The 17473-nt window shown below is 34.6% G+C and overlaps 1 protein-coding gene and 1 long non-coding RNA gene across 2 annotated transcripts; one reads left to right on the top strand and one right to left on the bottom strand.

Moving 5' to 3' along the window:
- The first annotated feature begins 968 nt into the window (after positions 1–968).
- LOC117914209 lies at positions 969–3369 on the top strand. Its single transcript, XR_004651236.1, has 2 exons — positions 969–1896; positions 3139–3369. It is a non-coding gene; the product is annotated as an uncharacterized LOC117914209 (long non-coding RNA).
- Positions 3370–7121: 3752 nt separating this feature from the next.
- Positions 7122–11943, bottom strand: LOC117913843 (glycine-rich RNA-binding protein 4, mitochondrial-like). Its single transcript, XM_034828913.1, has 5 exons — positions 11850–11943; positions 9159–9318; positions 8954–9022; positions 7642–7748; positions 7122–7555 (listed from the first exon to the last, which is right to left on the bottom strand). The coding sequence occupies exons 2-5, from the start codon at positions 9292–9294 to the stop codon at positions 7409–7411; spliced, it is 459 nt and encodes a 152-aa protein (XP_034684804.1). The 5' UTR covers positions 9295–9318; positions 11850–11943; the 3' UTR covers positions 7122–7408.
- Between the last annotated feature and the right edge of the window lie 5530 nt (positions 11944–17473).

The following is a 17473-nucleotide window of genomic DNA, read 5'->3' on the forward strand; positions in this document are numbered from 1 at the left end:
AGTTGATACCATGTTCAAAGTGTTATCAGATCCTTAAATTTGTAAAACATGTGATAGAGATATAATTTAATATGAAGTTGATTGCTCGATATTTTTTCTTTCTTATCATAACCCCATTTCTTATTAATTATCATCAACAGCCAACTCCATTTAAATTTCTTATCTTTCCTACAATTCCCATGTGATAATGTTGTCCTATTAATTAAGTTCTTATCTCATTAAACCTTGGTCGGTCTACGTTAATTTTTTTTTTTCCAAAACTCCACTGAATCCCTTCTTCTTTTCTTGTCAAATCATCCTCCTTCGCCCTTAATTTGAGACGCTATCAATAGACTTTGACATCTTACTGCCACTGCACCTAAGATCCCTCACACACCGCCCTTTCCTTCCACTTGGATTGGCTACAAGTGGCTCAAACCACCTCATCAGCTTTCAAGTTCAAATTGAATATATTAACAAAGTCAAGGATGTGTTGAGATGATTTAGGAAAACACGTGGCAACCTAGCTAGGGACAAAAACTATGAGATGGAGATACTCCAGAGCGGATTTCACTGCAAAAATTATTAATTCGATGGAATAATTCCACTACTGTAAGCTCAAAGGAGGAGACACATCACAACATATCAATTTAACTAGCTCCACTTGCGGCTGCGTTTTCATCTTTTTGTTGCCAGTTATTCGAGGACTAATGTAAGTTAGTCATGCATCATCAATGGAGGAATATGGTATTTCCTTTAAGTCAATGAGCATCTCGTTGCCTTGGTGTTACTGTGTGAAGTCTAGCTTGTGTGAAGTATCATCATGGCCTCATCAATAGAGCCACTGAATATTTCCATTAGTAGAACTTGTCATTTCAATATCCAATAGGTCATCAATGAGGTGGTATTCTAAGTGCCTTGGTAACCTCAGACTGCCCTATGGAGCAAGTGACTTGTATTCTAATATTCAAGTAAAGGTCTGAGTCTAGTGATATTCCAGAACTGAAGTAACCTAGTCTCATAGTAGTGCTTCCATTATTCTAGAGTAATGTTCTACAGAAAAAGTGTTCCAATGTATCCACTATTACAGAGCAATAATATTCCATGCAGTACGTACTATTATTCGTAGTCGGAATACCATTATAGAGCAAGAATACTCCATGCAGAATGTGCAAGATCTATTGGAATATAATTCCCATTAGAATATTGGGAAGGCCCTCTTCTAAGGGATATGTCCAAGAAGACTGTTGTGTGGACAGGAGGGTGAGGAGTCACCAAATGAGTCAGTACGTACCATCTTCTCCTAGTGAGCCAAGACTCGCAAGCCTTAGGCAAAGAAGATGCTAATGTTGTTGGTCCTCCGTCAACAAGACTATAAATATTAGAATTACATAGCCGAGATTTGTTTGTTGTAACTTTTTTTTTTTTTTTTGTTAGTTTTCTTATTACAACTGTTATTGAGTTGTTACTAAGCTATTACTAAGCTCTTTATATAGCTTTTGTCTCTGTAGTTTAAGTTTAGTTTTGGTTTAATAAAGAGTTTTCTCTTCTTCCATTTCCTTGCTTTCATCTTAATATGGTATCAAAGCTTTGATACAATTTACTGCAATTTCTCATATCTGATTCTTCTAATCTTTGTTTTCCTTCAAGATTGTTGAGTATTGTTGTTTTTTTTTTCCAATTTTTATGGAGACTCCATCATCTAAAAACACGAGTCATTCTTGGTCATCTTCAAACATATCTGCCATTGATGAACCTTCTAGTCCTTACTTCATCATTCGGATAGTCCAGGACTCATTCTTGTTTCGCAACCTCTCACTGGAGATAACTATGCCTCTTAGAGTAGAACGATGTTGATTGCTTTGTCTATGAAGAATAAACTAGGATTCGTTGATGGCTCAATCGTCAAACCTGAAGGTACTGATCTAAATCTTCTTCATTCTTGGATTAGGAATAACAATATTGTTATCTCCTGGATCTTAAACTCCGTTTCTAAGGAGATTTCTACTAGTAAGATATATATTTGCTTATTCGACTAGAGAGATTTGGCTCGATCTCAAAGATCGCTTTCAACAAAGGAATGGACCTAGAATTTTTCAATTAAGACGTGAATTAATGAATTTGGTTCAAGATCAGAACTTTGCTAGTGTATATTTTACTAAACTGAAGACTATCTGGGAGGAATTGAGCAATTATAAGCCAGTTTGCACTTGTGGTAAATGCACTTATGGTGGTGTGAAGAATCTCAATTCTCACTATCAAATGGAATATATCATGTCTTTTCTTATGGGATTAAATGACTCATTTTCTCAAGTCAGAGGACAATTGCTTCTTATGGATCCTTTACCCCCTATAAATAAATCATTTTCCTTGATTTCTCATGAGGAACATCAGAAGAAAATTGGTAGTCATATTAATGTTGGGTCAAATTCTACTGGAAGTCTGGAACCATGGCTTTTGCTGTTAAGAATGATAATTCTAAGGCTTCTGGAGGTTATAAAGGACAAAAGAAGGATAGACCTTTCTGCACTCATTGCAACTTTCATTGTCATACCATTGATAAATGTTACAAAATACATGGCTATTCACCTGGTTACAAACCTAAGCCGAGGAATAATTATACTTATTCCAACAATACTGTTGTTAATCAAGTATCAAACCAGTCATTCTCTAATTCTACTGTCAAGACTGATCAACTAGGTAGTGTTGGAGATTTCATTCAGAATCTTAATCCTAATTAATATTAGTAGCTTATGTCTATGTTTTCTACTCATTTAGCTTCATCTGTTAAACCAAATAATGACCATCAAGAGGCTCCAACTGCTTCTTATAGTATAGGTATTTGTCTTTCAATTTCCCTAAATCATATCTTTTCCTCCACTCAGTTTTGGATAGCTGATGCAAGTGCCACAAGACATATATGTTGTAGTGCTACAGCCTTTGTTTCTCTGAGACCTATACAGAATTCTACTGTTACTTTGCCCAATCATATTCAGATTCCTGTTAGTTTCTGTGGTGATGTTACACTAAGTTCCGTACTCACCCTCAAGGATGTCCTATTTGTTCCCCAGTTCAAGTTTTAACTTGATTTCTGTGAGTGCTCTTACTTGTGGTTCACAACTTATAGTTAGTTTTCTTCCTGATTGCTTCATTATTCAGGAACTCAGCACCAAGAGGATGATTGGCTAGGGTGACAAGCTTGAAGATCTTTATATTCTTTATATAGATACATTGAAGTCTACTTCTACAGTTTTTGTAAATAATGTTTCAGCTCATGTATGGTACAATAGACTTGGTCATCTTTCTTTCAAACGTTTAGATGCTTTGAAAAATCATTTACATTGTGATGTACTGATGTGTCACAATTGAATAAAGCTTTTCCTTGTTGCATTTGTCCTCTAGCAAAGCAAAGAAGATTGTCTTTTGATTCTCATAATCACATGTCTCAGTTTCCCTTTGATTTGGAGCATTGTGACATTTGGGGGCCTTACTCTGTTTCTTCACATGCTAGACATAGATATTTTCTAACTTTAGTGGATGATTGTTCTCGGTTTACCTGGATTTTCCTTCTCAAACAGAAATCTGATGTTGGTACCATAATTCCTAAGTTCTTCAACATGGTTGTCACTCAGTTTAATGCCAAGATCAAAGTGTTCAGATCTGATAATCCTCCGGAATTAGCTTTTACTGATTTTTTCAATGATAGAGGAGTGTTACATCAATTTTCTTGTGTAGAAAGAGCACAACAAAACTCAATTGTGGAAAGGAAACATCAACACTTGCTCAATGTTGGTAGAGCATTATATTTTCAATCTAGGTTCCCTATTCAATTTTGGAGTGAATGTGTTCTCACCACTACATTTCTCATCAATAGGACACCTTCCTCTTTAGTCCATCATTGCACTCACTTATTCTCATTTCAGAGAGTTTGGGTGTTTAGCTTTTGCTTCAACACTCACTGCTCATAGAACTAAGTTTCAACCTAGATCTCGAGTTTGTGTTCTTCTTGGTTACCCTCCGGGCATAAAAGGTTACAGATTGTATGATGTTGTCACTAAACAGATTTTAATCTCCCAAGATGCTATATTTCATGAGGAAAATTTTCCTTTTCACACTGCAACTCCTTTAGACAAGTTGATTGACCCTTTTCCTAATCTTGTCTTACCAATTTCTTCTCTTGAACCTTCTCCCTTCTCTCAATCTATAGTTTATGCACCATCAATAGATTCTAATATTTCACTTCCAATTTCTGGTGGTTTATCACAAACTCTTGATAGTGCTTTTAATAATATTGCTTCAGAGCTTTTCGATTCAGATTTGCATGTTTCAGCTCCTTCTCTAGCTAAAGTTCTTCTCAGAAGGTCTATAAGGGTCTCTAAACCTCCTTCTATCTCAAGGATTTTCACTGCAACTTGCTATCCCATAAGGACTTGCCCTCTTGTGCTACTTCCTATCCTTTATCCAAATACTTGTCTCATGGTTCTTTATCTGCTTCTGTTAAATTTCCACATTGGAGGGCTTCTATGAAGGCTGAATTAGATGCTATGGAACTCAACAAAACCTGGTCAGTTGTTTCTTTACCTAAAGGGAAGCATTCTATTGGTTGTAAGTGGATTTACAAAGTTAAGTATAAATCTGATGGCTCTATTGAAAGGCATAAAGCTCCGATAGTTGCTAAGGGCTATACTCAGCAAGAAGGCTTGGATTTCTTTGAGACTTTCTCTCCTGTAGCAAAGCTGGTTACTGTTAAAGTCTTATTGGCTCTTGCCACAATCCAAAAATGGCATTTGGTTCCACTTGATGTGAACAATGCCTTTCTTAATGGCTATTTATTTGAAGAAGTTTATATGGATCTTCCTCTTGGTCACGGTAAATAGGGGGAGACTATTAAATAAGGGGAGAGATTGGTTTGTAAGCTTCATAAATCGATCTATGGTCTCAAGGAAGCCTCCAAACAATGGTACTCCAAATTTTCTCACGTCCTTCAATATGGCTTTGTCCAATCCAAGTCTGATTATTCTTTATTTACCAAAGGATCTGGATCTTCATTTGTCGCTTTATTAGTTTATGTGGATGATATCATCATCACTAGTCCAAACACTCAAGTGATCCAGTCTTTGAAAACTTTTCTTCATACTCAATTTAAGCTCAAGGATTCTGGATATCTTTAGTATTTTCTTGGGCTTGAAATTGCTCAATCTACCTCAGGTATTGTGTTATCTCAAAGGTGTTACACACTTCAACTCCTTGAAGACATTAGGTATCTTGCTTGTAAGCCTACATCTATTCCTATGGATCCTAAGGTTCAGCTCAATGCCCATGATGGTGTTATTCTTTCTAATGTTTCACAATACCGAAGGCTTATTGGTCGCCTTCTCTATCCCACCTTGTCTCCGCCTGATATTACTTTTGTTGTCCATAAACTTAGTCAATTTTTGGCTCAACCTAGGCTACCTCACTTACAAGCAGTTCATCATCTTTTACGCCATCATCTTTTACGCTGTCTTAAATTCACTTCTGGTCAGGGCCTTCTTTTCTCTTCATCTTCTCTCCGATTGAAGGCTTTTTCAGATGTTGATTGGGACTCTTATTTAGATACCAGAAAATCTATCACTGGTTTTTGTATCTTTATTGGTGATTCTTTGGTCTCTTGGAAAGCTAAGAAGCAAACCACAATTTCTCAATCCTCTACAGAGGCTGAATATAGAGCTTTAGCTTCTACTACTAGTGAATTGGTCTGGCTACGCCAATTACTGAAGGATTTTCAAGTTCCTATTTCCTCTCCTGCACTTTTATTTTGTGATAATCAAGTTGCAATTCATCTTGCTTCTAATCTTTTTTTTCATGAGAGGACCAAACATATTGAGATCGATTGTCATTTTGTTCATGATAAAGTTGTTGATGGTTTCATCAAAGCTAATACCTCTTCGCTCTCAACATCAACTAGCCGATATTTTTACCAAAGCTGGGCCTTCTTCTTTGTTGTTTCCTCTTTTATCCAAGATGGCTGTAAAGTACATTCATAGTCCATCTTGAGGGGGAGTATTAAGTCATGTACATATTTTGTTTGTTATCAATTATTTGTTGTAACTTTTTTTTTTTTTGTTAGTTTTCTTGTTACAGCTGTTATTGAGCTGTTACTAAGCTCTTTATATAGCTTTTGTCTCTGTAGTTTTAGTTTAGTTTTGGTTAAATAAAAAGGAGTTTTCACTTCTTCCATTTCCTTGCTTTCAGCTTAATAAAGCTATAGAAAGGATAATGCACCTAATAGTGGAAAATATGATCTCCAAAACCCCTAACAGCTTTCACTCAACCTATCTACTTATAGCCAATTCTTCCATCTTTGCCTCAAGAACAATGTCTCTCAGGGATTAGGATACTAGCTACAGTAGGAACAATTCTAAGGAGAAATCCACTATATGAGACGGAGTAGAAAGATAAAAGTAGGCCTTAGTGATTGCATAACACATACAGGCAATGGTGATCGAAGATGAACAGGTCACCAACATACTGTAGGACGTATGTGGACCTGGTTTATGCAGGTTGATAAGCCAGTCTACAGGAAGCCAATCGACTGGGTACAAGATTCCTTTGTTCGCCTTATTTTCAGGAGAAAGAACACAATCAACTATGGAGCATGTTAGAAGATTCATATATACTGCAGTGTAGGGAAATTGAACTAGATTTTGGATAACGGAATTGTTACTGGTTCAAGGCCTATGAAATTTAGGTCCAAATACAAATCAATCTCCAAAAAGCAAGGACACAAATGGTATTTTGAAAAGGAGCCACTAATTCTACTTCCAAAAACCAATTCCATGCAAAAGGAGGGAGATAATTTATATGATACTTTCAAAACCATTTCTCAATCTGCTTCACCTTTTATAACATCAATTAGAAGTTATCATCCGAAGAAACAACTTTAGCTCAAATGCAGAAATCGTTTTTTCACAAGACAACTTCAACATTGAATCTTCAAAAGACAACTTTCAATTGAATTCCTTAGATTTGAAAGTAATTTCAGAAGTCTAATAAATATTTTTTAAAATTAATATATTTTTATAAAATCTCCTTAATGGGTTCTTCTCACACTAAACTCCAAAACATGCATTAGGAGCCCAAGTTTGCATGCAACCAGAAAAGAACAAATGAACCAATCTCACATCCAAAGTCGATGAGGGTTGGTTAAAGACTTTGTTTGGCAGACTTAAGACAATGTATTCATTGTCAAACATACATATCCCAATAGTTCAGCTCTTATGACAAAACTTGTGATTATCAAAGATGTACTAAAGATATGTGTTCAATTCCCTAAGCAGTTTGAAATTTTCATTTAAGAGATAGGAAACAAATCAAGCAAAACTCAAACCTAAACAACTAAAAACTAGCCATAGCCACACTCCCATGGACAGAACTGCATAATATTTGCTTAGAACCCATCATTCCCTCCAGCTCCACCACCATAACCTCCATTCCCACGATAACCACCACCAAAACCGCCTCCAGAACCACCACCGCGAGGGCCTGGAGTTCTTTCATTAGCATAACTAACACGAATATTCCGACCATTTAGCTCCTGGAAATTCAAGATAAAATCAACATAAGATCATGGAGAAACTTGTGTGAAGAAACTTTTCAACTTCTACATTTCAATTTTTTAACCTGGCCATCCATAGCAGACAGTGCAGAACTGGCAGAATCGTCGCTGGTGAAGTTCACAAACCCAAATCCCCTAGACCTCCCAGTGTCTCTATCAGTGATAACCCTTGCTGTGTGCCAAAACAAACACTGAAAGTTTAAGCATCTAGACAACACCCAGCACAAAAGCAATGGTTCTAGAAAAAAACAAGCTGGTGATAAACCAAGATTTGAAATAAGTTCTATATAAAAGCAAATAAATAAAAACAGCACAAGTTTACTCTTCCAATCACGTAGAAGAACTTGAAACTTATTCATTTAAGCAACACAAACCGGTTCCTGAGTATAGCAAATTCCCTTTCTCCATGGGGGAAAACCACCAAAGAAAAAGGAATAAATAATTTGCATCCTCTTTTATATTGTGTAATTCACCATAAAAAAATGTTCAAATGACAACATAAAAGTGTGATTGTTTCACAATCCAGCTCCAATTATAATATCTTTCTGACATGCTCAAATGTTTTGACCATTCATTGAACATTCACTTAAAAGTGAACAGAAAAACTATCAAAACCAATCTGATCATTAGGATGCTTGACCACAAAGAGGGCCAACCAGAAGGTGAGATCCTAAAAACAATCCTTTAGGTTGGGGTATTCAGAAACAAAAGAACTCTAGAAGCTGAACTGGATTCAATTCAAATCCTTCGGTCATTAACATTTCCAATCATAACAAAAATCCAATTGATTTTCATCTGAAAATCAATAAGGGTGTGGGACATCATAGATGAGTACTGGATCTTAAGTGTTTGCATACTGGCCTCTTTTAGACACCCCAGCTTCTAAACAGATGGTCAGCTAGGTCTTCAAAGTTATACCAAAAAAGTTTTCATTTTAAAGTGAAATGGATCCATTAATACACAATTCCAAAAATCAAAATTTTGGATTTATTAGGAAGTGATATGACTCCATGATATTTGCCTCTGTAAGCTCAACCAGAAGTTGCACCAATATAAAGAGATCCTCTATTGACATTGACCAGGGCAAGGGCAAAGGTATTTGATGGATTTGATGGTTGGTAACACTTATTGATTTAGCAGCTGCAGTGTAAATTACAAATCACAGTCAAGAAGGTTGTATCATGCCATGAATCTCTTACCACAGAAGACGCTGATGTAACTTTGCAAAGGAAAAAAATTGCTATTTCTATGCTCTTTTTTCTAATAAAGTGGCATGTAAAAATCATACTTGTTAGACCTCAATATGATCATCAAATAATTTTTGGGCTTGCTTTGCATGCAAGTATTAAACAGCAACAAACTCAGATTGAAACTCACCTTCAACCACATCGCCAAAGCTTGAAAATGCATCCTTTAAAGACTGATCATCCGTTCCATATGAAAGACCTCCAATAAAAAGACCAATAAATAAGTTTCACAACAATAAATGGAGCCAAAATTTGCAAATATTTGTGTGAATGAGTGTGCATGTGCATGTTTCACGAGTGTACGTGTGTTATTTAGACATTGATCAAATCAAGACCTCCAATAAAGAGCTTTGCAGATGACATGCAACGAATAGAATTAAGCAATGCTCCCATGGATCCCTGCCCCTTTGATGCACTGTTCTGAGAAATACTCTGTCTCAAGAGGTTCCCAAATCTATTGCAAAATGCCATTTTGATTCTGAACAATTTTAGTTCCTGAAACACAAAAGCTTTTACCATGTAAGCATAAATGATCCACAATTCAGAAAATCTTAAGAAGCAAATGCCACTCAGAAATAAACTTCAAAACAGTAGGCAGGATAAATAGTGCTATTCAACTCACAAAAATAGCACCTTCCTGCAACAGAAATAGGCATAATTGACAACAAGTGCAGGGGTAGCTCCAAACAAGCAGCAAAAGTACAAATCTTGCACAAGAAAGAATTATTCAAGGCATGCTTTGGGGAGAAAAATCAAATAGCCCCATTCATTCTATATAATATTCTAAAGTACAATCTATTACCTAGAATGGGAAACATTACAGAAAATTTTGGATCTGTCAATCAAAATTGTGATTTTTCATTATGCAATCGCTTTTGGGAATCATATCCAGAGAGAGAGAGAGAGAGAGAGAGAAGAAGAAGAAGAAGAAGAAGAAGAAAATGCTGTTATGAGATCATAAAAAGAAAGTATTACAATCATCAATATAATAAGTGTTGGTGGCACGCTTTTGGCAATCATCTAATTTACTACAATAAGTTTGCAAATAAAGTTAAAGCTTAAAACAAGATGGGGTGATGGGGTTATTCAAGTGCCATGAAACACTCAAATGCATCTTTACATGATGTCCCATTTTACTTTCCCTTCCTAAAGGGCTTGTAACAACACGTCTATCAAGTTTAGTAACAAAAAAAAAAATTGTTTCACCCAAGAAAAATAAAAACTACCCACAAAAGCCAACCAATAAATGGAAAGTTTAGAGTAGCATTTCAAAACATTAAAAGCTAAACCTCAAGTTTGTTACTAATACAATGTAACATCACCCAAGATTAACTAAGTAAATGGAACCAAACTACAATTACTTTTAGTACATTGAAAATACAACTGACTAATTGATACGCGGAAAATACCCCCCGAGTAATAGACAAAAACAACATAAAAATAACATTTTTCAAATTTTCTATAGATATATATATGACTAAGTGGATGTTTGGTAAAACTTAATACTTACTACTTAAAAACTTAAGTTGACTTTTGGTTAAATTGTTCTTAAGTTGTTAGCAAAATCTTATTACCTATTTTTTGCTTTAAGTATTAAAATTGTTTGATAAAGTTAACTTAAAATATATTCTAAATCATCAAATTGACACATTTACCCTCATTAATTTTAACTAACATTTATCTCAATGGTTTTAACTCATATTTATTTTTACTAATTTTAAGCAATAATTTATTTATAAAACATTCATATTTAAAATATTGTAGATACATAAGATAACAATAAAATATTTATTGTAAAAAATGAGTCATGGATATGGAATCATAATTCTAAAATATACTCTCACTAAATTTAAAAGTTAACCATTTTGACTTAATACTTAAAGTTAAAAGTAACTTTAAGTTATAATATTAAGTTATTTTACCAAATATGCTTAATCTACTTAATGACTTAAATTAAGTTATTAAGTCATTAAGTTGATTTACCAAGCACCCTCTAAGTAGAACTGTAAGCATCAAAATTTATGGAAGGAACTTCCACAAAACATACAAGTGGAATATATGGAATGAAGCAATTGAAACCACATTATATTACACCAATTCCAGCACAAGATATAACACACCCAACTGTGGTCATACTGTAAAATATTTTGGACAAATCCTATAAAGGTTCTGACAACAGAATTAAAGAGATAAAACAACCTTAAAGAGAAAATGGAAAGGAATTCAGTTTTTTTTTCCTTGTTTTGATAGGTAATGAAGTATATATGTTAAAAGGAGGTGTCCAAAGAGCAACACTAAGTATACAAGAAGTATACACCAACCACCAAAAGGCTCAAACCAAGAAAAAAGAAGTGCTACAAAACAGGAATGGAACTCAGTTTGTAGAAAGGAGATGAAAGAAACCAGATTTCATTTCCTTTTCCCTTCTTTCATATAGCTGCATACATAACTTAGAAAAATGAAATGATTTTGCCCATTCCCGATTTGCCCTGAGAACAATGATAAAAATACACCTCTGAATCTTAAAATTTTCACTATCTCAAACCTGAAGGAAGAACATCCAATCAACAGGCCTAACCAAACTATTGCACTGAACTGAGATACTCAAGACCAAAACAATATAAAAAAATATATATGGGCTAATCTAATTTTCTTTTCCTTTCTTCAGTTTTCTTGGCAACCAAATACAGGGTAGCAAAGAAAATGACAAAATGAAGAACTTAAGGTTGCTTGTAAAAGCCATTTAGGGCTTCGGCTCCAGTTGTTTGCTGAGAAAACGAAGGAATATAAAAGAAACCAATTTTTGTCAACCCAAGACTTTTATTCAGCAAACGAAAACAATAAATGGAGGACCAAAAAAGAAGTTCCTCTTGTCCCTCGCCAACCAGAAAGAGATTTGAATGAAAAAGCAGGAAAACAAAAGGGCAAAAACATTAACAGATCTTTTCACTACAATAAAAACTCGGGAAAAATAAACATTAATACAGGAAAACAATAAGGTTGATAAGATACTTGTTTATTTTTACCTCTGATAAGGGTTTGGAATTAGGGTTTAAGGAGAAGGGGCAAGAACAATGAAGAGAGCAACTAGGGTTTAAGCCACGCCTCGCCGCACCGCTTGCCTGGTGCAAGTGAAAGTATTTCCTACTTTTATAGTGTCATGACTCATAATTGTTTCCAAGAATGTGAATTTGGCCCATCTGGCCCATTTGCCCATTGGCCCGAAACGGAGCTAACTTTTTAAGTCTAAGCCTAGCCCTTGGACTAGCCCAATCCGACCCAAACAGTAAAGCCCATAATAATTTATAAATATTATTTAATAAAATGGAAAAAATATCATAACTAGGAAGTGATTGGAACCCTTATAAAGATGGAAAATTTGGCATAGCAAACAACTAAACCAAAGTTTTATATTATTTTTAGAAGCCCAACTAAGAGGGCCCAAGTCTAGCCCAACACAGCTCACTTGCTTGCCCAATTGATTTTGGGTTTAGTTCATTTATGGAGCTCTCGTTTATTTTTTACAATCTTTGTAATGTTATTTCTTTTGGACTTTGAGAGGCTACATGAGGATGGTATGATCAGAGGCTACATGAAGATTGAAGATGGTATTTACAACACAGATTTTATTAATAAGAAGAAAATTTTACACTATTAATTTTATGTCATACTAAATTTTGAATGAATCATTGATGTACTTGATTTAGAGTCTATTTGGCAGTAATTTTAGAAAATGTTTTTAATATTTCTAATACTTAAAATTTTTTATCATTCAAGTGTTAGAAATGCTATAAACGTTTTTTAGAATCACTCTCAAACGCACTCTGAATTTTGGATGATCAAAAGAACATAAGAAAAGGGAAAAAATTTAAGAATGTATAAATGTGATATAAGAAGTACAAAGAAATTAAACTTATTTTAGGGAAAGTGGGTTTCCATGTTGATATGGAAATATTAGGAAAATGGGAACTCAATTTTCCATATTTAAATATTAGAAAAATAGGGAAAGTGTTTCAAAATATTTAGAGTTTCATGCACGCTAATATGATATGTCTTTGGGTTCCCATTTTACTCTCTTGCTTGCCAACTAAGTTTTTCAATGACCAAAAAAAAACTTTCACTAAACTCGTGGAGCCTAATCTACGTCTCTTCCGTCTCTTTCATTTTCTGAAACACAAAAATTTATGAACCATAAACTCTAATCTTTACCTCTTCTCTCACAAAAAATAAATAAATAAATAAATAAAAAATCTCAAACCTATAACCCTAATCTTTGCTTGTTCTCTATCTCGCTTGTTTCCTCAAACCTACAACTCACTAACCCATAGAAATATTCTAACGACTCCTTAAGTAGTTACCATCGACGAACTCCAATATCAATCACCATCAATGATCATTAATTTTTCCTTCTCCATTAGAAATTTCAAAACTTTCTTAAGTACTTTATTTCTCTCTAAGTTTTTTTATTATTGATACATTTGTTTTTAAGTTTTTTCTCCTTAATATTTATGTTGTTGATTTTTTTACTTTTCCAAAAAGTAGAAGACATTTCACTTTTTTTTAAAGAAATTGATGGAGTACACGACCATGCAGACAAGGGAATTGGTCAAACATTCTACATTTCATTTTTTTGTATTTTTCTCCACTCTCCATACTTTATTTGATTGTGGTTTTCGTTTCAGATTGTCGTCAATAAACAGAACCTAATGAGGTAATGAAGTCATATGTTCTAACAGTTACAAACGGTCGAAAAGATCAGGACATACACAGCTCAAAATGTGTTCGGCCATAAGGAGCTATGCAAAGAGCTAGAAGCAGCAAAGGTAGTTGCAATAGTGGTCCAAAAAGTTACTAAGGAGAGGGTCGATCTTTTAAGGAAGGTGAAACTATAAACTAGGTCTCTTCAGGTGGAAATTTGCTAGTTGAAGTCAGATAATACCACCTTGAGGTTTGCCAAGGCTAAAGTTGAGGAGAAAAGTGTTCTGCTGAAGCTTGAGCTCAAGTAGAACCATACCAACTTCATCAAGAAAAAGAAAAAACTTGAAACGACCTATCAACAACAAATAGATGGTATGTTCTTCTATGGTTATTGTTGTTGCATGAAGAAACATGGCTCTTTGATGATACGAGGCTATTCAGATAGTTGTTGCTTCCCATTCTTCGTTTGCCCAATCTAAGTGTTTTTCCACTTCTGCATCGGTATTCCCAATCTCTTGTATGATTGTTTTTGCTATGGGCATACCGATTTCTATCAGGATAATAACTTCTATCTTATATGCTAAAGCAAATGATGTTGCTCTAATGGGTTTTTTGTTGGTCGTCCGATAAGCCTATAAGACACCAGATAGCTCGTCTACCAATTTTCCTTTTACTCATTTGAGTCATTTTTTTAATGAATTTGCAATGTCTTGTTGGTTGCCTCCACCTGCTTGTTGCTTTGAGTATATTTAGGCGTTGCATAAAATTTTTTTATTTTTAACTCTGAATAGAATGTCTGAAAGATATTGTTGTTAAACTATGACCTGTTGTTTATGAAAATTGCTTGGGGAATTCTAAACCCACACAATATTCTTCCAGATGAACTTTGAGACATATTTATCTTTGATGCTCGCATAGACTTCTGCTTCTACCCATTTGTTGAAATAGTCTGTTGCCACAAGTAACAACTTTTTCTACATCATGTTGCTTGGAATTGGGTCAACTATATTCATTCCCCATTATGCAAACAACCAAGGACTAGTAACCAGATTGAGACATTTAGATGATTATCAAGGCATGGGAGCATATCTTTGACACTAATCACATTTTCCAATATACTCTTCTACATTTTTCTTCATAGTGGGCCAATAGTAGCCTTGGGAATAGGTGCGATGTGCCAAGGTTCATTCACTTGGGTGGTTTTCGCATATACCCTCATGCAATTTGGCTAGGACATATTGAGTTTATGTGTTATTTAAGCATATAAGGTATGGTTTCCTAAATGACCATCTATAAAGTTAGCCATTTATCAAAATGTACCATATGGCTTGCACTCGAATTTTATGTGTTTGTTTCTCATCCTCAAGGACCTCTCCCGTATGGAGGGATTTCACAATCTCCTCCATCCATCCCAAATTCGCATAGTCTATGTCATGTACCCGTTCAAGTCAGATGAAATGAGTGGCCTGAAGGTAGATTGTCAACATCATGGTTTCTTGTATTGGTAGAGTGGCAGCAACTCTGACTAGTGCATCAACTCGCCCTTTCTCCTATTGGGGTACACACTTAATGGATCATTTGTCCAACTTTTCCATTCAAGTGTTTACCAAGGTGAGATAACAAGTCATGCCTTCATTTGTAGCTTCATACTCTCATTAGATTTGTCCGACCACTAACTGCAAGTCGCTTTTGACTTCTACTTTTGTAGTTGAGAGAGTGAGAGCTAGATTGAGTTCGATTATAATTGCTTCATATTCCGCCTCATTATTGGATGTTGGAAGTTGAGGCAGATGGTTTGCTCAATTTGTTTCCCAATAGGGGATCACAATGTTAGACCTATTTTGGCTCTTGATGCCTTGGAGGCTTCGTCTACATGGAGAATCCACCATTGATCTCTATTGGCAGTGTTAAACTGCGTCCACCTTTGGGGTATTCCGACTATAAAGTCTACAAGAACTTGACATTTGAGAGATAAATGAGGCTTTTATTGTATGTCATACCCACTCAATTCGATTACCCATTTCATCATTCAGTCGAGTAGATTTGGCTTGTGCAGTGTAACCCATAATGGTTGATTTGTCAAAATCATTATTTAGTAAGCTTGAAAGTACGAACGAAGTTTTTTAGCTACGACTACAATGCCAAGGTCATTTGTTCCACTTGGGAATAACGTGTTTCTACATCCACCATAACTTTGCTCACATAATAGACGTGTCTTTGCTCATTACTTTGGTTGTGTCAAAATAATACGACGTTAATAGCGAAGTATTCTCCTCATTTGTGGTTTGGAATGATATTTGCCATCCATTGGTCCCCCTTGAATATAATTAATCACTACCCCTGGGTGCTATAGGGGAGATAGGAGTTTGCTCCGACGTTTTGCGTGTCATTTCTTCATGGCCTCCAAAGGTGAGAACATACTGCTTGAGATGTCTGGCTTTGATAAGCTTATTCACCAAGTGGTACAAATTTTTACACTCTTATGTAGTGTGCTCATACTCTTTATAATAGGCATAATGTCGTCTTTGTTCACACCTATACGAATTAGTTTTGATAGGATCTAACTACTTGAACTCAAGTAGTTTTCTTATTAGTGGGAGGATCCTCTCATTGGAGATGGCTAATGAAGTGAATCTGGGCGACTTTCACTACTGTCGTTCCTCTCATCTCCATTTGCCCTACCTAGATTGTTCATTTAAGGGCTTTAAACTCCTAGCGCCTTGTTGTTTTTGACAACTCAGTTCATAACCAAAATTTGTTGGGAGGCTGCTCGAACGTCATCTTCGAGCATGACATATTTGTTTGCCTGTCTAAACAAGTCATTCACTGATGCAAATGGTTTTTTGGCGATGGACTCGAAAAATGTTGTGCTCGGACTAATGCTTCATTTAAAGAACTGTAAGGTAGTATTCATGTTGTAGTATTCCACCTAGAGCACTACTCATCCGAATCGTTTCATGAAGTCCCTTAGTGACTCATTTTTCAGCATCTTGATGTTCTACAGGGTACTTATATTCTGCTTTTGCTGACCAAAACATAAATAATGGCCTACGAACATGGATAAAAATTTCAGAAAATTTTGTTGAAATTTCATGTATCGACGACCAACGACACGAAATAGGCAAGCAAAAATTCGGTGAAGCGATTTTTTAGAAAATTTCAACGTGTTTTAGTGATTTTTCGTAAAAAAAAAAAAAAATTGGATTTTTAGTGATTTATCGGTGATTTTGCTGATTTTTTGGTCTAGTCAACGAGCGGTCAAAGCAGTCAATGTGGTCATAGCCTCAAAATTGTGCAACTATGTGCGGGCACTAGGACTCAAACCCGCCCAAACCTAAAAACAAGTATGGACGTACCTTGGGTGACCACTAGGTTTACTGCCTATTTTATAAGTAATATGCACCAGACAAATATATAGTAAAACCATAAAAAATATTTTCATAAACAAATTAATTTTAATTATTTTATTTTAAAATTTCATTTAATTAATCACTAAAAATATAAAACCTATCATTATAATTTTGTTAACTGTTTTTTATATCATTTATATATTAATTAAATATAAAAATATAAATATTAAAAAAAATTATACATATATCATCATTTATTTTATATCATTTAATACAATTGAAATTAAATGAATTATAATTTTAAAGTGAGATATATTATAATCAAATATCATAAGATTATTGTCAAATAATATTTGATGTAATTTAATAAAATTATAAAATTCATATTTTTTTATGGACGCATACGATATTATTATCAAATATTATTATTTATATCATCTACATATATTATTTTTTTATAAAACAACTTTAAAATGTCTATTATTGTTTATTATATAATTTTTAGAGTTTTTCTTAATATTTTCATAAGTTTTGATCAACTTTAGACTACCTAATTTTTTTTTTCAAAATATATGTTGATATATCTCCGATATATTCGATAT

The sequence above is a fragment of the Vitis riparia genome, chromosome 5 (genome assembly GCF_004353265.1).
Source record: "Vitis riparia cultivar Riparia Gloire de Montpellier isolate 1030 chromosome 5, EGFV_Vit.rip_1.0, whole genome shotgun sequence".
Classification (NCBI taxonomy): Eukaryota; Viridiplantae; Streptophyta; class Magnoliopsida; order Vitales; family Vitaceae; genus Vitis; species Vitis riparia.